General features: G+C 40.8%; 2 protein-coding genes across 4 annotated transcripts in view; one reads left to right on the forward strand and one right to left on the reverse strand.

Annotated features, from left to right (window-relative positions):
• Nucleotides 1-4,381, forward strand: part of aars2 (alanyl-tRNA synthetase 2, mitochondrial (putative)) — a gene marked incomplete at its 5' end in the record, with an annotated part of 51,597 nt that extends 47,216 nt beyond the window's left edge. Inside the window, 3 exon segments of the mRNA XM_051919248.1 lie at nucleotides 598-681; nucleotides 1,392-1,502; nucleotides 4,072-4,381. Coding sequence (XP_051775208.1) covers nucleotides 598-681; nucleotides 1,392-1,502; nucleotides 4,072-4,242 — 366 coding nt within the window.
• A 148-nt stretch (nucleotides 4,382-4,529) lies between these two features.
• Nucleotides 4,530-20,694, reverse strand: part of LOC114666248 (uncharacterized) — a 59,230-nt gene continuing 43,065 nt past the window's right edge. The window contains exons 7-12 of one of the 3 annotated variants that reach the window (XM_051919210.1): nucleotides 16,648-16,707; nucleotides 14,734-15,655; nucleotides 10,800-10,989; nucleotides 7,123-7,289; nucleotides 5,139-5,281; nucleotides 4,530-4,962 (exon numbers count right to left, since the gene is read on the reverse strand). In XM_051919210.1, coding sequence (XP_051775170.1) covers nucleotides 5,162-5,281; nucleotides 7,123-7,289; nucleotides 10,800-10,989; nucleotides 14,734-15,615 — 1,359 coding nt within the window. In that variant the 5' untranslated portion in view covers nucleotides 15,616-15,655; nucleotides 16,648-16,707 and the 3' untranslated portion in view covers nucleotides 4,530-4,962; nucleotides 5,139-5,161. Of the gene's footprint in view, nucleotides 4,963-5,028; nucleotides 5,282-7,122; nucleotides 7,290-10,799; nucleotides 10,990-14,733; nucleotides 15,656-16,642; nucleotides 16,708-20,694 lie in introns of those variants that run through there. The other 2 variants (XM_051919209.1, XM_051919211.1) reach the window with 2 other exon arrangements.

Here is a 20,694-nt window from a genome sequence, read left to right on the forward strand (position 1 = left end):
ATTCCAGTTTGTTGAGTAGTTGCTCAATGACTATAGCTGTGCAAGTACATAAGTATGATTTCATTTCTGTCGAAGCTTAGTCATCTCATAACCTCACCTTGCGGCCCACTGGTTTTTGTGGTTACCATCCAAGACACGTATTTATTAAATTGCATCACTGGCACTGCTGGTTCTGCTAATCTTCGCCTTGTTAATCTGAGTCAGGTGTACAGTTGGTGAACTTTACCAAATGCACAGAAGGGTGGGGAGTCTCAAAGATTTAGGAAGCAAACGTGGCAGTCTAGTCATCACATGATAGCAATGCGTTTTTGGAAAATGCATGAAATTGTTAATTTATGTTTAATGTTACCCAGCTCATTGCATTCACAAGCAAATAAACACTTCCTGGCCAGAAACCTAGTTTTAAAAATATTATTTAGGTTGCATAAGAGTTACGAACAGTGCTGTAGTTCTGCTTTTCATGTTATTTTCCTCAAGTTCCTTTTTTATGTACTGTACAATATAAAAAAAAAAAATCTCCAGTTTCTGCTTTGAAGCCTTATCACCCCCAGGTTACTGTTATAGAAATGTCATTTTTGTATTGCATTTTGTTATCAGGCTACAAAAAAAGTACAAGAATTGCTGACAAGACATGCCAGTGACTCGCTGGTTGTGGATTCAGTGACCGTGGATTCTATCTCTGTAAGTGTTTTTTTCTTTTTTTTGCTAAGCGGCAGGGCAAGCTGCATCTTCACCATTTCTGTTTGGTTACCTCTTGTAAAGATACAGACTTGTGTTTGTTCTTTTCATGTCTGAAGATTAGCAATCATCCTTGATGAAAGGTCTACTCCAGTCGGTGAAGGCAGTTTCACTTCACAGAGTGGCTGCATGTCACCGTTTTTTGTGAGCCTCGACTGTTCCCGAGTTGTGTTTGCTTTGCACAGACAGCGGCCTTTTGTTTACTTGGGAATGCGCTTGTGTGGCATTGAACTTCTCTGACAATTTGCCTTTGTGATTACTGTCATGGTGGTTAAAAAGCTACCAAAAATCCCACCTACAGCCACTAAGTGGCGCATTATGGAACTGGAACAACTCTCATTGGCTTTGAATGTGGCATATTTGTGAAACGATGAAGTTTGAGTAAGCTTTTTATTCAGTTAATGCTGCTGCCTCACATCTCTAGAGAGTCACATTTGCTTTAATTGAAATTTACGCTCATCTTCTTTAAATCAGGGAAGGTAAACCTAATCGTGCACTGAAAGGACATATGAATGTAGTTATTGTCTTTTACCTTTAATGCTTTAAAATTGCTTTAAAAAAGAAAAGTACTGTACAGTGGCTGTTTGTTTTTAAACTCCAGTTAACTGTAAATTGTTTAAAAATAATATACATGTTTTCTTTGTTCTCCACAGATATTGATGAAAATGGTAAATATACTGTGTGACCACTTCCCAGATGCCTTTGTTATGCTTCTAAGCCTGCAGGATTCAGGCAGTATTTTGTGTGCCTGTCAAGTACCAAAGGTATCAAAGTGGTCATTTCTTGGTGGTCTGCCTGATGTAGTATGGTGACAGTAATTACTAGTTAACACAGCTTCATTTATAAAGGTGATATGCTAGGAAAAATAACTAAAAATAGCCATTACACTACCCTTAAATGTCAGGAATCCTAAATTAGTAGATAGATGTTCTTCCTGTGACCCCTGCAATGACAAAAGCTGCTTTTAAAAAACAGAGTGATAAACACAGTGCATAAATGTTGTGTTTTGTGTGACTTTAAGTGTAAACTGTCTACTCTGATTTACACAGATTTAAGTTCTGTTTTTCTTTTGCAGTGATGTCTACTTGACTTTTTAGATTAATGTTTTGTTCTTATTAATGGAGAGAAAGCAGGCTCAGAAAATTGATCGGCTGATGGCCATTAGGGGTAGGAATTGCTGGGGACAACCCGGTACAATTTTATCACAGCGATTGTTTCCTGATAAGATGTTACTGCAGTTTGTTTTTAATGTTTTGAAATGTACAGATTATTATCATTTAATATCAGCAACATATTGCAATTTATTATTCCACCAATGAAAGTTAGAAGTGAAATCATATCACTATAAGCATGATGTTACATTACATCTTATAAAATAAACTATCCACTCAAATAATACCACTTTTGTGCTTTCAGTAACGTAAATGGATTTCTGGTATCTTGTAAATCTCCACAGTAAGATTCGAAATCTGAATGTTTTGAATTATGGTACTTAACACTCACTAACTTCAGTTCTGGGCGATTTCAGCTTCACGTTTCAAATTTATTGTCGTGCACATAGCACAATTAAATTCTTACTTGCGTGGCTCCCACACTAGTGCCTGTAGTACTGTGCCAACAACAGAAAACGAATACAACACAATTCAGCAATTAAACCTCAGATATGCTGGATTTACAGCAGGGTTAGTGTCAGCGTGCATCTGCAAAGGAAAGAAAGTTAAAGGGTATTCAGGTTGAAATAATCGTTAACCTTTTTCCTGTATTCATCATATATTTAGTGTGTATATATTGGAAATGAATATAAGAACAGGCATAAGGAATGCTCTTGCAGTTTTAGTTTGAATGCCTATTGAGTAATCCTATGATTTAAGCATTAAAATCTATCCCAGAATCTAACAGTGTGAGTTCTAGTGGTCCAGTACTGTTAACCAAACCGAGGAGAGCGGAGGGAAGGTTGGGATCTTTAATAAATCTGTTTGTCTTCTTAGCCGACTTGACCTCCCACTTGAGTGCACTGCAGTCCTGAGTTGAGTGGGCCCTATAACTGGCAATAATGCAGCTCTTAACAACAACAACAACATTTATTTCTATAGCACATTTTCATACAAATGATGTAGTTCAAAGTGCTTTACAAGATGAAAAAAGAAAAATATACAAATAAGATTAGGTAACAAAGTACAAAGTATGGTCAGATGGCCAGGGAGGACAAAAGCTGAAGGGGTTCTGAGGCCTCCACCCCACCCAGAAATGATATATTTTTATATGTTACTTACCCCAAGGTAGTTTGTAGTGGTGGCCAAGATAAATGTTTAATCGTGCTTTTGTGGAGAAATGAAATTTTGAAGATTCAGTTTGAACGTGACACTGCGGTGACTAAAAACAAACTGCAAAAGTGAGCATAAGTCCAATGATTTCTTTCTAGGTACGTGCACAATGTCAAACGCTGTGAAGAACGTTCATTGGAAAAAGAAAAAATCTCGCGTAATTCATGTTGCATAATGCACACGTCTGTTACTTAGTTGTATTGTCAAACTGTATGAGTGTGTACTTTTTTTTGCTATCATATAATTGACCGTTACCTCCTGAAAACTCTGCATTGAATGTCAATAGGAAAGACGTCTGTTGAACAATTCAGTGTGTTTGAATTGAAGATCTGCCTCTACCCCCCTCATTCATTGGTCAAGAATTCTGCCTCCAATTCAAACGCACAGTATTCTGGGAAGTTTTTAAGCAAGTAAAATCCAGGAACCAAGTTTGATACCCCTATGCTAGCGTTCTATCACTCCAACCTCATTTCTGAGTTACTTTATTATTTACGAAAGGTGATTACCTACTTTTCTGCTTTTGCACATTCACATTCCTTTACTGAACAAATACTAAATGATGTGCAAACATGTGCTTCCTAATTAGACAAAAAATCAGAGTCTTTGCTGCATTTTGAAAAATTCTTATGTCCAACCAGTAGTTTATTTATTTTGATTCGGTTTGAGGAACCTGTGTGATAAATTGTAAGCAAAAGTGTGGAACGTCTGCCTTTGCTCACATTTGGACTTTTCACACACTCATGTTCATCAGACTTGATCAACCTCCTCATCAGATGCATTGACTTCAACACAGGTTCAATTTGCCACCTGGGTGGGCACTTTAACTTGATCAGCACCTCAACCGAAGTACAGGTATTGTGACTTTCGGGTTAAAATGAGAGGGGGTCCACATTGTGACTCTGCCCAATCACTTTTTTTGCTAAGCAGTTTATCACGGTGGAAACAAATGTATGATCTAGAAAGAAACCTTGCATATTTCCCAAACTAACTTTGCTGTATTTCTTGGCAGAATGCAGCTAGCACCCTTTCTGCGGCTGACTGGGCTTTGGCGGTCTGCAGGACAATGAATGGCAGCGCTGGAGGTTCGGAGATTGTTGCAAAAGGAACGGCTTATAGTAAGAATCTGGAAGCGGTGCAGAAATGGGCACTAGAATATGCCAACACCAAACTGCAAAACTGAATATAAATCCAATGATTTCTTTATAGCTGGGTGAAAGACTTACTTGAAAATGTATACAGTATATAACTGGCGGGATCCAGTTCCTTTTTTAAGTTGTATTCATGATATAAAAAATAATAAAAGGCAGTTTATTTTAGAGATGTTTCTCGTGATTATTAGCACGGTATGACGCAGCAACTCCTTTTAGACGTGGTTTTGAGGTTTGTGTTTTTAGCTCCACATGTGACTTGGAGTGGCACCAGGCAATTGTGCAGGACCACGTAAAGCATATTTTGTTGTCTAGAATGTGTCATGGAGGCGTCATTTCCTGGAAAAAAGACGTAAAGCTCATTTTAATGACTGCTGGCCTGTAGCATACCATAAAATGAGAAACCAGTTTACATGAAGCACTTTCTCTACATTTAGTTACACTCAGTTTGTCATAGATGAGCAGCTTGTAGCAAAAGATGAAAGGGGTTGTTGTTAGGGATGCCTTACCCCAGAGTTTGTTCAGTTTTGCTTTACCCCTTTTAGAAAATAGGAATGGGAATAAAGTGGCCATTGTGGTCCTGATGAAAGCAGCAGTTGTGATCTTTTTTGAAATGATTGTAAGTGACACAATTCAGAGCAGAGCCTCTTAGTCAAGTCGTGGAATGCTGCACTGTCTCTCAGTTTTCTGTCTTCCCAGCCATTGAATAAGAAGCAACTCCTGTCTTCTGATTGAAACCTGGAAACAGAAAACTGAGAAAAAAAAAAGAATCTTAAAATTCATTGGGCAAGGTCTTCCGTTGTTTAAACCAAAAGTATTGTGCAGGACAAAACAATGGCTTTACATTTTGTATATTTATTGTTCAATACTTTTGTAAACATATTTCTCATATTAGTGGAGAAACACTATGATTGCTGTATTTTAATACCTGATTTATCAAATCGTGGTTAGTTAAATGTCTAAGGATGATGTTTGTGTTTTTGACCCGATTGGTGGAAACATCACTAATGTATCTTCAGTTGGTGATGGGCTGCTAAAGTCACTGGACATGCTGAGGTCTCTGGTTTGTCTCTACAAAGGGAAGGGAAAAAAAAAGTGTGAGATATTCTGTACAAAGGACAAAACAGGATCAGACGCAGTCTTACATAAACCTTGGGGGTCATCTGTCCAGAGCTCGCTCCAGCGGCCTCAGGTAACCCCTTTTTTATCAAGGATCAGACAATCCTGCAGGGGATTTGATAGACGCCTCCTGCTGCCCGCAGTTACAGGGGAATATCATCTAATCTTTTACTGTGCATTCCCCACAGCCCTTCCGTTATACTGTATTTATATCCCTTGAATGATTCAAGGGGACTTTCTTGCCTATGTGTCCATCTGGCATCACTTCTGGAGCAGGTTAAAGACCCCTGCTGAGATGTGCTCCAACACCTGATGATACAGGCCCTGACAGATCCACTTACACACATGCACACAGAGTGCTGTGAAAAAGTATTTGCCCCCTTCTTGAATTTCTCTGTTCCAGTCCATCTCAGTCTGTGACTATCAATGACCGGGGTTCAAGGAGGAGTATGTCAGCTGTGAGCAACCCATGCATTTTATATACAGTATATATATATATATAATATATATAATGTACTGTATACAGTGTGTGTGTGTGTGTATATATATATATATAATTTATTTTTTTTGTTCTTTATTTCGCCTTATACAATTTCTTGTATTAGGAATGTGTTAGTTTTCACATACCCCTTGGGGTCAGAGCGCAGGGTCAGCCATTGTACAGCGCCCCTGAAGCAATTATAGGTTAAGGGTCTTGCTCAAGGACCCAGCAGAGTAGGATCTCTTTTGGCAGTGATGGGGATTCGAACCGGCAACCTTCGGGATACCAGCACAGATCCTTAGCTTCAGATGTATATCTATCTGATACGGCCAAAACAGAAAATCGGCCAAAGCGGGAAGTGGCCTGCCAAATTGGGAAATGGCTAATGTCCGATCATTTCCTTGATTTCAGGATTTGGCCAGCCAGTTTGCGAAATGGCACGGGGCGATCGGCCAAAGTCGGAAGAAAAAAGTCATGAGAAGCGATTTGTTGCGCACTTAGTAGTGCAGTTGCATCAAGTGTAGCCTTGGCGGCTCTTGTTCAGAAAGCAGACACCACTTGGTTGTTTCACAATAATTAAGATTAGGTATATAAGTAGGTTTCACATTTCTGTTATCATTTTATCCCTAAAATAGTGACTTAATATCAGGGACCAATTTTATTGACCTTAAGATTAGTGTTTGGGCGAGGGGAAGGCCGTCTCAAGTGACGTCCGCTTTCTGAACAAGACCCGCCTTGAGCAGTTTCTCGTGCAGAATGGAAAACTCACTTCTGAATTTGCATCTGAAAGTTTTTAAGCATCTTCACACTTTGAGCGGACAGTCTTACATCAGCGCATCGGATTTTGTCCAGGGAGTTCTCGCCACTTCGTGAAATGGCCGGCCAAAGTAACATATATGCTGGTAATTTCTAGTAATTTGAACTTTGGCCACACCTCGCAGCCAAAATGCGAAACGGCCGGCCAATTCGGGAACTGGCTGAACTTCGGGTTTTGGCTGTAACATTATAATTATATATATATATATATAAAAGAACCTGCAAAATGTGATGGGACACAATAGTCAAAAAATTACAATTTGCAGCCCAACCAGCCATATGTCAAGCAGAACTGTAAGCATCCCATCAAAGTGTCCCTCCACCTCCATTGCACCCTCCTAGGAAGAATGCACTACTGAAGTTCAGGATGACAATTAAACTTGACTGCCTAGTTTAGGATTCATTCTGGAAAAGGGAAACTGCATCACCTTCCCATTTTCAAGCATCTATTTCAAAATGTGCCCATCCAAAAAACATTACATTATTAGACTTGTACCTTAATTCTTATCCCTTGACTGATAGAGAAATTGTATGTGACCCCAGCCTTGCCCTGTTTGTCTTCTCTTGCTTGGCAGATCAGCGGCAGGTGAAAGGTCTTCTGAGGTTGCCCACTGTTCAGGTGCAGGGCCATTCTCTTCTTCAGCAATTGCTGGATTCTTTGTTCTGAAATTGATTGAAATATCATGCACTTGACGCCATCATTGACGGTTACTGATTCAACAACAGATAGCGCTTGCCTCAAAAGTCTGTTCAGAGAATGCTAACTAAATTAACAAGATTAAACAGGTTAGTAAATAAATGAATGGGTGGATTTTTGGTTATACTGTGAGAAATGCTGGGCGCTTTCTGTTTGACAAGCATCTGAAAGATTGGCAGAGCAGTTAATAATGATGATGTTTTTGTTAAACGACTTTGTTGTTTTCTCAAAGACCTTGTACGGTGTGTTTAAAACTTGTGCAACAAACAAGAAAACAAACTATATGACAATCATCTCAAACTGATGTGAAATTAACTTGAGCTCACACGTCATGGCCCACCTTCCAGTTGCCTGCCTCAGGCTCTACAAGGTTCAGTACAGACAGTGGTCACCATAAATCGTGTTTCTCAAGATCTATGTCACGCTCTCTCAAGGCAAGACTGGGATACCGTTCATTTTGAATGAGCCTCTGCAATAACTCAGATGGCATGTTGCTCCCACCTCACAGTCCCCGTTTTGAATCCTTGACCCGGGCAGTGCCTCTGTAGAATTTGCAGGCTCTCCTTTTGTCTCTCTGGCTTTTCTTCCTACACCTAAAAGAACTGCATGCTCATTAGGTTTAGTGGCAAATGTTAACTGGCCCTGCTTGAGTGTGTGTGTGTGCGAGTGTGTGTACACGAGAGGGTCCTGCAAGACTTTGAAACACATTGTCCGCAAACAACTCCCCACTTTTCTCTCAGCCATGAATCTACTAGATCTGCTTCAATCTGGATTTTGCAAGGCTCACTTTACCGAGACTGCACTGCTTTCAGGTCCAAATGCTCTTAGATCTGCTTGAGCTGCTTCTCCTTAGGGGGATTTGTCACACTGCGGCACACATCAAATATCCAGGCTTGTTAAAATTTAACTATTGAGAAGACTCTGATCTGAGCTGCATGAAATGGGTTCAAAGATGAAATGACGGACAGATAAGCAAATATAAAGGCCTGTTAATCACCCTGCGTATTGACAATGTATCAATTCACCCCTACCAATGTTCATACAGTATGATAATAAAATCCTGTTAACGTTTGCTGATTGGGATTAATAAAGTATCTATCTATCTAAGGTAGAGAAAAGCCAAGCAAAATGACACCTTTTATTGGCTAACTAGAAAGATTACAATATGCAAGCTTTCGAGGCAACTCAGGCCCCTTCTTCAGGCAAGATGTAATCAAATTACATCTTGCCTGAAGAAGGGGCCTGAGTTGCCTCGAAAGCTTGCATATTGTAATCTTTCTAGTTAGCCAATAAAAGGTGTCATTTTGCTTGGCTTTTCTCTACATTCATAATGGCTAACACGGTACAACACCCTAGTACTATATCTATCTAAGGGAAATTCATGTACTCCAGCAGCAGCATACTGATAAAAAACAATATTAAATTAAACAGTGATAAAAATACAAGTATAACGTTTACCCCCCGCCGCCGGGTGGAATTGAAGAGTCGCATAGTGTGGGGGAGGAACGATCTCCTCAGTCTGTCAGTGGAGCAGGACGGTGACAGCAGTCTGTTGCTGATGCTGCTCCTCTGTCTGGAGATGATACTGTTCAGTGGATGCAGTGGATTCTTCATGATTGACAGGAGCCTGCTCAGTGCCAAACTGTCCAGCTCCATACCTACAATAGAGCCTGCCTTCCTAATAATGTGCACATATGGCGGCCAAAAGGACAAGTAGCCAATATGGGCAACGTATAGAAGGCGAGTCAAACTTAATTAGCAGTAGACTAGAAGAACTAAATAAATAAATTAAAAAATGTGCGGTGCTGGTGCACTTATTGCTCAAGTAACATTTCTGCTTCATTTTAGTTGTCGTGCTTGTTAAGATTTTGAACTCTTATTGTTTATTTTAGTCTGTATTCTCATTTTTAATTTGCTCCTTATTAGCAATAACAAGCAAATGACAAAAAGAAACCAGCATTTCTCCATTTAGCTTGTTTCCATCTACACCTGTGTGTATTTATCGCGCACTATTTGGTTTAATTAAATACTTGGGAGGAAAGTGAAGGGAAAAAAGTGAATGACTGAGAATTACTCATCCGTTTTAGACTTCAAATCATTTGGATGATATATCCTTAGAAAGGAAAAAAAAAATCTAAGATATGAGAATGACCTGACAGGGTAGAGTTAAAGTACTAACAAAACCATGAAATTAAAATATTGGCGAGGACTGTTTTCTAATTAAGCAACTGGGTTGGAACAAAAACCTGCGGCCCTCCAGGAATGACTTTGCCCACCCCAGAGCCAGAGAGTGTCTCTTAAGTTAGACTGCTGCAATCTGATGAGGAGGAGAGTTAAGCCTGACAGGATTCTGCTGCCATCTAGTGGATAAAAGAACAATAGGCTGCAAACAAGCCCTGAATATTTCTATGCACTGTACTACTCTATGGTAACTCATCAATATTCATGAGTGGGGTGGAGCATTCAACCAAAGCACACAACTGTAAAGTCAGTTTTAGAACAAGCTGAAACTGAAGCATTAGTTGAATTGAGCGACAGTGATGATAATGTGAATTGGTCGCCAGATGTTGACACGGATAGTGAAACTGAGGCATATAGCACTGCACGACTGAAGTCACGTAAAGCTGCAGCAGAGTGTAGTACCTATGTGGCAAAAAAGGGAAAATGATTGCGATCAAGTGGAAGGACAAAAAAGGTGTTAGCCCCCTAAGAATGTTCACAATGCAGCAACAATCAATATTTGTGTCAGAGGAAATGTGGAAGTCACTAAGCCATGCGCTGTGGTAGCCTACAATAACACAAGAGGTGGGTCAATCATGAAGATCAGGCACTGACCTTTTATCGAACAGGAAAAAAAATAAGAAAAGTGCCCAAAGAAACACGCATCTACTGTCGTGATTTCAACCTCAGGGTGTGCGTTGCTAGCTGTTTCAAAACATGTCACACAAAGGACGTGTACGGAGTCAGCATCAGTACAGCAGTGGACACTAGACTGTCCCCTTTCCTGCTGTACTTATGTTGACGCTTTTGTATTTACATGTTTCTGTTACACGTAATAACATTTTTTCTTGTTGAATAAAATTCAATGTTTTTGGCTTGTTTTTCTGGGAGTAAACCTAACACTAAAGAGGCTACAAGTGTAACAATGCGATCTTAACCTGTCACAAGATAATGAGAGGACTGGACAGAGTGCCACTCCATCACAGAGACCTCTCAGACACACACACACACGTCTTTAGTGATTTGGTAGAAAAGCCCACACAGATAGAGGGAGAACATGCAGACTCCACACAGATAATGACCAGGCACAGGATTTGACGTTGGACCCACTATGCCATTCAAGTAGGACTACTTTACCCCCCAAAATGCAGGGCAGTCTATTGTGTAAAAGAGAGGCCTCCAATAACTGAGCTATTTTCATTTCTGTTTCAGTTATCAGGCTCCTGGAATTCAATCTGCCGTTATCAACATTTTACCGGGTGGCTTAGAGGAACTCCTGGCTGATAATTTTTCCCAGACCCGTAGAAATTTGATCCAGTGTGGAAGCAGCAGGACTGAAATGTGGTTTTGTGCGTCGTCAAATACGCTAGGACTTGTTTGCAGGCCACTCAGGTACTGCTGTGCTTCTTGCAAGGTTTTTGCATAAATGTCCTCATTTATCGCAATCTGTGAAGAATAAAGAGAAACTGAGATTAACCTCCCTCCACTCTGCAGAGCTGGGACGCTGACCCCTGCATACGGCATGGCGGCACAGTGGTTAGCGCTTGGTGTAAATCTTGTGCCATCACTGTTTGTGTGGCATTCGCCTTCCACTCCCATTAGACAGACCCGCTAAGTAAACTGGGGTGGCACAATGGCATAGTGCTTATCACTGTCGTCACATGAAACCAGCATCCTGGACTGGAATCCTACGCCCGCTCATCGGCTGGCTGCTTGCCCATGTCTTTGTGGTGTTTTTTTGTAACATCCCCAAAGATGTACACATTCACTTCATTGGGTATTCCTAATTAGCCCTGTATGGGTGGGCATTGTGATGGGGTGGCATCCTGTCCAGAGCTGTCCCCCACCTTGTGCCCAATGCTGCCAGGATAGGCTGTGGCCCACTGTGGCTCTCAGTTGGATGCCATTGGGCTGAGATTCTTACATAAATTTATGGGTCTGCTCTACCATGGACTGGCATCTGGGCTCTCAGTGCTGTTTAATAATAATAAAAATACATTTTAGTTTTAAATTTGTTTTAAAGTGACCCAAGGCCACTGTACAACAATACACATAAAATCAAACAGTCCAATATAAAATCATAATTAATGAGGACAACAAAAGGCAATATTAAAAAGATTTAAAAACAGAAGATAAGGCACATGCGCTGAGATACAAAGGCAGGCCACTCCATAGCTGCGGCCCTGATACACTAAAAGCCCTGTCGCCCATAGCGTGCAATGGCTAATAGCAAGGAGTCAGAAGAACAAAGTGAACGTGATGGAGGGTCGAGACAAGTTAAAGAAGACATGTAAGGTGGGTCTAGACCATGAAGAGCCTTAAAAACTAAAAGCAGAGGTTTCTATTGAATATGGAAGGGAACAGGGAGCCAATGCAATTTTAGAAGTGTAGGAGTGATCTGCTCCCAGGGTTTTAAGTAGGTAACCACTCTAGCTGCTGAATTCTGTACATATTGTAATTTATTTAAACACGAAGCAGGGATACCAAACAGCACTGCAGTGCAGTAGTCAAGTCGCAAGGTGACAAAAGCATGAAGAAGCATCTCAGTTGCAGTATCAGAGAGCAATGGTTGTAGCCTTGCAATTTGCTTAAGGTTTATAAAGGCAACCTTGGTAATATTATTAATATGAGGCTCAAAGGAGAGTGTAGGATCAAAGATAGCACTGAGATTTTTAACCTGTGCAGACAAGGATGTAATAATGCCAGTGATTTTTACTGAAGAATTGTCTATTTTCTTTAAAGTGCCTGGAGATGCAATACCGTATATACTCGCGTATAAGTCAGGTCTTGAAAAGCGAAAAATCGATCATAAAATCAGACCCCGACTTATACGACCATTCAAAAATACGACATTTTTTTTTCATCTTTTTGCCTCCTCCAATCATGTACCAGTTTCTCAGATGCATCAAATTTTGTTGCAGCAACACAGTTCCCATTTTCTTTCGCTATTTCAACGACGTTTAATTTAAAACCAGCTTCATATTTTCTTCTGATTGAATGCTCCATCGTAGATGAGGGATGCTCTTACGATAAAGGTGTATGAGGGTGTGAGATACAAAAGACATAAAACAGTGCACACGTCGCTGCGGAATAGTTTGGGTATTACCGTGTGGTCACGTAGAGAGAGAGAGAGGTTAGGAGCACACGCTGATACAGCGCATTACTGCACCCACATACAAATAAATGGACGTGTACTCCGTGGTTACTCTCTCAGGTGGGCGTTAGCATATCATAATCCAGGGGTGGGCAGATTCAGTCCTGGAGGGCCGCAGTGGTTTCAGGTTTTTGTTCCAACCCAGTTGCTTAATTAAAAACCAATCCTTGTCAATTATTTAATTGCATGGTTTGCTAGTGCTTTAACTCTGCCATGTCAGGTCATTCTCATATCCTAGATTTATTTTCCTTTCTAAGGATATCATCCAAATGATCTGAAGTCTAAAACAGATAAGTAATTCTCAGTGCTTCACTTTTTTCTCTTCACTTTCCTTCCAAGTATTTAATTACAGTAAACCAAATAGTGCATGATAAATACACACAAGTGTAAATGGTAACAAGCTAAATGGAGAAATGCTGGTCTCTTTTGTCATTTGCATGGTATTGCTAATTAGGAGCAATTAAAAACCAAGAATATGGCTGTTTAAAACTAAAATAAGCAATAAGGGTTCAAAATCTTAACGAGCGAGACAACTAAAGTGAAGCTGAAGTGTTACTTGAGCAATAAGGGTTTCTTATTAAGCAATTGGGTTGGAGCAAAAACCTGCAGCCACTGCGGCCCTCCAGGACTGAATCTGCCCACCCTGTCATAATCTTTTGGACCAATAGTGTGAGTTTTCCGCATTCGACTTATAGGACCGACATTATAAAATAACGGAAATTATATGATAAAATCAAGTCCCGACTTATCCGTGGGAGAACTTAAACGCGAGTATATATGGTAATTAAAGCCTCATTTTTTTCATTGTTTAATCTGAGAAAGTTTTCACACAGCCAGTATTTGATGTCGGCCAAACAGGCAGCCAGTGCTGGAGAAGAAGTCATGTTTTTGTAAGCCCTGTGTGTAGATAAACCTGTGTATCATCGGAGTAACAGTGAAACCATAGACCAATCCGTCTATTAATGGCACCGAGAGGAAGCATATAAATGACTAAAAGCAGAGGGCCAAGAATTGATCCCCGAGGGACACCCTGGTGCAAGTAAGATGGGTCAGACCTAAGCCTACTGACAGCAACAAAGTGCTGATGGTCCTTAAGATACAATTTAAGCCATGCAAGAGCTCTTCCAGCAATATTTAACTCATTCTCAAGTCGAAACAAAAGAATGAGACTCTGAGCAAAGAGGGCTTACAAATTTGCAAAACGTTTTTTAAATAGAAAATGGCATCGGAAAGAAGAAAACAAGCTCATCCAGAAATGTAGAAGCAGTAAGAAATTAATGAAAACAAATCAAAGCAAAGCTGCGAGGACAAAAGAGCTAAATGAGATGCTAGCTGTACGACACAAGACAGCGCAGGCTAAAAAGGACATCAGGAAAGCTAAAAGGCAATTTGAGAGAAATAGAGCAGAAAAGTCAAAAGACGACCTGAAAAGGATTCTTTTAATATTTTAGTAGTATAAGAGCAGTTGGGGAGGAGGAGAAGAAGAATATTAGAGTGAACGAATTAACTATAGACAGTGAAATATCAAATACTCAAAGCTTTGTGTGTTGTGGCCTGCCACCAGGGTAACACAGTGTAGTAACAGCGATTATCATGGAGGTAACTCAGCGGTTCAGAAATTGTAGAGGAAAAAATTCAGCGTTGATTATGTAAGATGAAATCTAAAAGGTCTCCAGGACCGAATAACATTTGCTCTCGAGTGCCGGTGGAAATTAGGGACCACAAACACTTGACGCATATTTTTTAGAAAGTTGCTGCGTGCAGGAGAGATTCTTAATGACTGGAGGACAGCAAATAATATTCCATTGCATCAAAAGGGGAGTCGGGCAGATCCAGCGATCCTAGCATGGATTAAATTAATGGAAGCAGTCATTAGGGAGTGTGAAAACCAAAATGGCGGATGAAATTATTAACCTTCAAAAAATCAGAACTGGATTCCGTAACTCAAAAAAAAACTAACGAGTGTCAGAATACAAGAATCGATGTATCAAAAAAGCACCCGGTTCTACCACCAGCATGTCAGCCATCCATTTTACCTGTAATGACGGATATAACTGGGATGTCAGGAAGCAGTCAAGCAGGATGTGGACTTTCTTCTTCAGCAGGCCCTCATCAGGGTTTTCATGATGCGCTCGCTTGAACTTTTGCACTTCCAAGTAGAAAAGAAGGTTATTCTCCAGCAAAGGGCATCCCTCCGAGGGGCCGTGGGTCTGTAAATATCGATAGAAGTGAAGGACCTTTGTGGTCGGCCAACCCTCGGAAGCCGAATCCAAAGCCTGGACCAGAGACATCATGTTGTCTTGTGTGGGCTGTGCATACCTTCCTGCAGCCCCCCTAGCTTTGTTACTTTTGACACATTTCACGATGACTTTGGAGGCAAGTTTCAAGACTAGGGGTTCCACTAACGACAGATTCTGAGAGGTCAGCTGTGAGGGGTCGAGTTCAGACTGTCTCAGCTCCGCTAACAGGCTGCACCAAAATGATCTGACAGAGTCTTTTAAAAGGGAGCCCAGGAATCCTTGGATGTGGTCCACCGTGGCTGCCTTTACACATCCGCTCTGAACCTCTTCCAGAACTTGCTTTCGCAGATGTTTTGGTAAAGAACCTGCCTGTTCCTGGCCTTCATCGCACACTCTTTCCTTCAGCAGTCTCTTCATCACATTCAGGTATGTCCTGTCACGCCCCCCTCTGGGTAACGTTACGAGTTCCTGCCACAGCTCGAGGGTCTTTCGCACTTCAGCCGACTCGGTTTCTTCAACGATCCGCTTGTAGGCATTGAAAATCGACTTGATCTCATGAAGCTCAGAAAGGCTGGGGGGATCACGTGAGTGTCCATCCGGGGGACCTCTGCTTGGGTGTTGGGCCTGCAGCTCAAAATGAACTCTTTTTGCATTTGTCCTCTTCTTGTCCAAGCCCATGCTCTTCCAAGGTTTACATCTTAATCTTGGCAGTGCTTCACTAGAAAGAGTGACGCAAGAGAGCTGCTGCTTACAACTACAGTATATACAGTATAAAATCAAATATATTTATAGGCACAATTATGAATGCTATACTGTTTTCGCACTAAAATTCAATTATTTATTGTTGCTATAATATTTTGAGGACATTGTACATGACTAACAGGTGACTCAGTTGCTACCACTGCACCCTCGCAGCACCAAAGTCTTCAGTTCAATGGCCGTTCACTGACTACGCTGAACATTCTCCACACCTTTGTGTTGGGTTTCACTCCTGCTTTCCTGCCATTTTCCAAAGAAGCACACATTAGTTTAGTTGGTGACGCAGGGTGAGTGTTCCCAGTAATGGACTGACACCCTACCCAGGTGTGACCCCATGATGTCAACATAGGCTTTGGCTTACAGCGTCCCTAAACTAGATAAATGGGCTTGGAAATGGCTGCCTTTAACACTCAGCAGCTCCCATTTCAGGTCCACCTATCCAGTACTGGATCAGGACTTGTGTTGCTACCAGAATAGTGAGACATTTTGAGGCATGCATTCAACAAAGGTACTGGAAACATTCCTTTGGGTGTGTCACCCACGCTGACCTGATGTCATCCCACACTTCCCACATACTCTCATGCATGAATTCTGCCTGCATCTGACAGTCATTTAGTAATCGCCTTAATAAAATGAAAAGCATCTGTGTGTCTGCCTGTGTGTCCGTCCGGTTGTATGTCTCTGTCATTCCAAAAGATGATGCATCACAAACATCTGTAGTAATGAAACGCATTACATTTATCATTTTAACAGATGGCGCATCCCAAACATTAACTCTGCTTTTACAAATCTCAAACCCAATGGTGTGTAACGGAGACATATGCATTGCACTGCAAACGTTAACACTGAGGTCTACATTGGCTACTTAGGTTACAACATATCTTAGTTGGGTGTTACAGCTAATAAACTTTAATTAAAGGATAGGTTCATTATTGAAAATAATGTACTTACTTTGGATTTGCTGCACTTGGAGACTTAGGGGATTGAAAGGCAGATGATGGAATGCAGTGTCTTAAAAGAGAAAATAAAAAATCCAAAGTCATTTTAGATGTACCCAGGAAATCACAAAACACTAGCTGTGAGCTTTGCAGAGTCCCAACAAACGGATAGGAATGAACACTGGCTGGTGAGGTTTCTTTTCAGGTGAGGAAGACAGACGTTTTGCAGTATGGTACTTGTGCTCACTAACCCACAATAACAAAGTGAACACCTGTTGTCAGAAAAATGAGCAAATGTATTAAAAACCAAAAACTGAAATCTCTCATTTTTAAAAGTATTCAGACCCCTCACTGTGGCGCTCCTCGTTGTGCTCGGTTGCATCCTGTTTGCTTTAACTCTCCATGAGACATGTCCAGAACTTGACTGGAGTTACCTGTGCAAATGGTATTGATGGGACATCATGTAGATAAGCGCACACTGGTGTGTAGAACATCCCACGCACACTGCATGTGAGGGCAAACACCAAGCCATGAGGTTCGAGAACTCTCTGCAGATGTCTGTGATCAAATTATGGTGAGACACAGATCAGGGCAAGGACATGAAACCATTCCTAAAGCTCTGGGTGTTCCCAGGAGCACAGTGGCCTCAATAATTGTGGAATGGAAGAAGTTTGGAGCCACCTGGACTCTTCCTAAAGATGGCTATTTGGTTAGACTCAGTAACCAGGGGCCTCATGTATAAATGGTGCGTACACACAAAAATGTTGCGTACTTCCATTTCCACTCTCAAATTGCGACGTATAAAACCTAAATTTGGCGTAAGGCCACACACATTTTCACGCTAGCTCAAACCCTGGCCATACACAAGTTCTCTACTTGGTTTTGCAAACTGGCGGCACCCAGCGTCAAAGCAGTGCTTTTGTTCCTTGGTGGTTTCCCTTTCTTTTTTAGATCCACATCCCTGATGCGGCTTTATCATATACACTGAAATTAACCGCATATTGTTTATTAGTTTAAGGCATCTGATTGTAATTAACCTGTAACAATATAATGGTCCACAGAATGGTCAAACTCTTCCAAATACCATAGCTGCTTTAGCGATGTTACTCTCACTGCGCCACTCAGACTATTTATCCCACTGTATCTGAGTGTGCAATCTGATTGTAAAGAGAATTATCGGTATACAGCATCAAGCACACGCTGCCTCAGCCATGCACACAGTCTATTGAACTGCTCTCAAACGGCAAACATGTCAAAGCCTTTCCTGTACGGACCTCGTGGTTCAGAAACAGTTTCATCCCAAGAACTATAAACACACTCAGTCAGTCCATCAAGTGCTCCTTGTAGAACTGTTTGTACTTATAAGTACAATCACCTCACTGTAAACTTGTGATGCAGTTATAATATTGCACAACCTGCGCCACTTTATAAAGCACGTATTTACATATGATAACAATATCATTTATAGTATGAAATGCAGCAAAATGTTTATTACATTATACAGATAAAATGTTAACATCATTTTAATAATGTACAGTGGAACCTCGGTTCACGAACGTCTCAGAACACATACAAATCGGTTTACGACCAAAAAGTTCGCCAAACTTTTGCCTCTGTTCACGACCACACACTTAGTATACGAACAAGCCAGTTTCCCTTTCGGTTTGTGCGTGCTGATGATTTCCGCACGTGTTCAGTCTCTCCCTGTACTGTACATTGTTGCATCACGCAGAGGGACTCTCCCTCAAAACTGTAACCTCCTCTCAACCCAGCTTCCTCCACAGCTCCCGTCAAAAATGCCAGTTTTAATAAATCTATATATATAAAATTCTTTTCGCGTTTGAAATGGAAATGACGTATGACCACCGCGATATGGAAATTACGTAAAAGTGGTAAACACAAACACACCGATCTATCCCATACAAGTGCGCCCCGCGTCGCCCTCTGCCAGCCTTCCTCTCTGGACTCCAGCGCTGACCCGTCTGCCGCCAGGTGTGTTCTCACAGAGAAAACTGCCACATTGTAACTTTTTTTTTAATGCGCAGTACTTGATAGTAGAAGAGATGAACAAAACAGCTTTTTGTCTTTCTACTTTTTAACTGCGCCGAGCTGTAAACAATGTGAAGACGAGACCGCCTTCAGCGGCAAGGGGTCTTAAGAACAAAGTGGACGTTGGGAGGCACGGAATGTCGGGCTTTTCCTCCTGGCCAACAGCTTTGCAGTTTCGGGCATCATCCTCTCTTCTCGCACTGCTTGTCACACTTCAAGTGCCCTGTCGGCTCCTGGGATAGTGGAAATCTTTGCGAATAAGTGTAATCAGCGCTATTGAACCGGGACTCTCTTGGTAAACTGTCCCTTAAGATGAATTCGGGTCAATAAAAACCTGCAACATTCAAGGTTGCTTTTGTGATGAATTCTTTTAATAAGATGGAGGGTTTACATCTAAAAAGATTTACCAACCTCTTCATGTTAAGTATTGGACTTGGGAATTGTTTGGACCTTCTGCCCATTAAGCACGGAAAGGCAGTGTCCACATTTCTCAGAATAATTTTTTTCTTAAATCACAGGCACATAGTGTAAGGTTGTCAAGTAGGTACTTTGCCCGAAACCACTACAGTAGTACTCAATGTATCTTTACTTCTTAAATGTTAATGTTTGACTGTTTAATAATTTATATGCTTCTTATATCTTCTTAAAATTCTTTTATCAAAATGTTTTACTATTTAATAATTAATATTTCTATAATTTCTATGTTATTGTGAATGCTCTTTATTTGTTCAAAAATAACATTAGTAATTAACAAACTTATTTTATAAATACTACATTTTAGTTTTTTTTCCCCTTACACTCAGTGAGCGAAGCCACTGGATAATCAGCTAGTAATATAATAAATAAAGCTGATGCAGGATAGTGAGAGAGAGAGAGAGAGAGAGATAGAGAGCCTGCGCGTGCAGCTGAGCAGGGAGCCTGGGTGTTTGTCAGTGTTATTCAGTGTTTTTACATTAGTTTACTATTACACTGTGCATTCTATGGTATAATTAACTATTTTTGTGCTTAAAAATCTTTAAAGAAAATATATTTACATACAGTTCATACGGTCTGGAACGGATTAATTGTATTTACATACAATCCTATGGGGGAAATTACTTCGGGTCACGACCAAATCGGGTTACGACCAGAGTTTTGGAACGAATTATGGTCGTGAACCGAGGCTCCACTGTATATAATTAATAAATAAACATGTGAGGACACGGTGTCGCAGTGCTAGCAAGGAGCTGGCGCCCGTTCACGGATTGTTCCTGCCTCACGCTGTATTCTTGCTGGGACTGGCACGACACTGGAAGGATAGATGGATGGAATAATTAAACACATACTATGAAGATATTTCAATGTTCCTTAAAAGTTTTGAAGAATCTGCGTTCTAGGCTTACAGATGGCTTAACGTCTATTACAGAGCTGATTGTGTGGCGATTGGTTACTTGAAGAGAGAAAAGAAAGGACAGGAATTGGAGGTTAATATGTTTGAAAGAGACAGTACTGCTGCAATAAAATTATTTCATCGAAGGTCGCACACGGCGCAGCAAGCATCTTGCATGAGGCAGTCTATGGACAGAGCGGCAGCTCATCGCTAGTACTGTGCCACCGTGTTCACATGTTTAATAACATGCTGTAAATCCTATCATCATGAAAATGATATCACGTATACTTCTCAGTATTTTAATTATTCAAAGAGCTGTAATATCACGAATGTAGTGGATTCTGTGTCCTGTTGGAGGAAGAGAAAGTCTGTTTAAGAAGCACGTAGTGATTCCCACACATAGAAGAACACATAGAATACAAAGCATTTACCGTGCTACTATAGTTACGATGGTATTTGAGAACTAGTAAATTAAATGATTTTAAAGATGAAGTTTATGATGTTCTACTTTAATGACAAAATAAACTATGTGATAAAGTGGAAATTTCGAGATTAAAGTTGACATTTCGTGCATTTTTTTCCCACTGTGTGCCTATTTCTTTTTTCTCTGTACCCTAATAAGCTTCCATATGACACTCAGAC

Source organism: Erpetoichthys calabaricus, chromosome 15 (assembly GCF_900747795.2).
Source record: "Erpetoichthys calabaricus chromosome 15, fErpCal1.3, whole genome shotgun sequence".
NCBI lineage: Eukaryota > Metazoa > Chordata > Cladistia > Polypteriformes > Polypteridae > Erpetoichthys > Erpetoichthys calabaricus.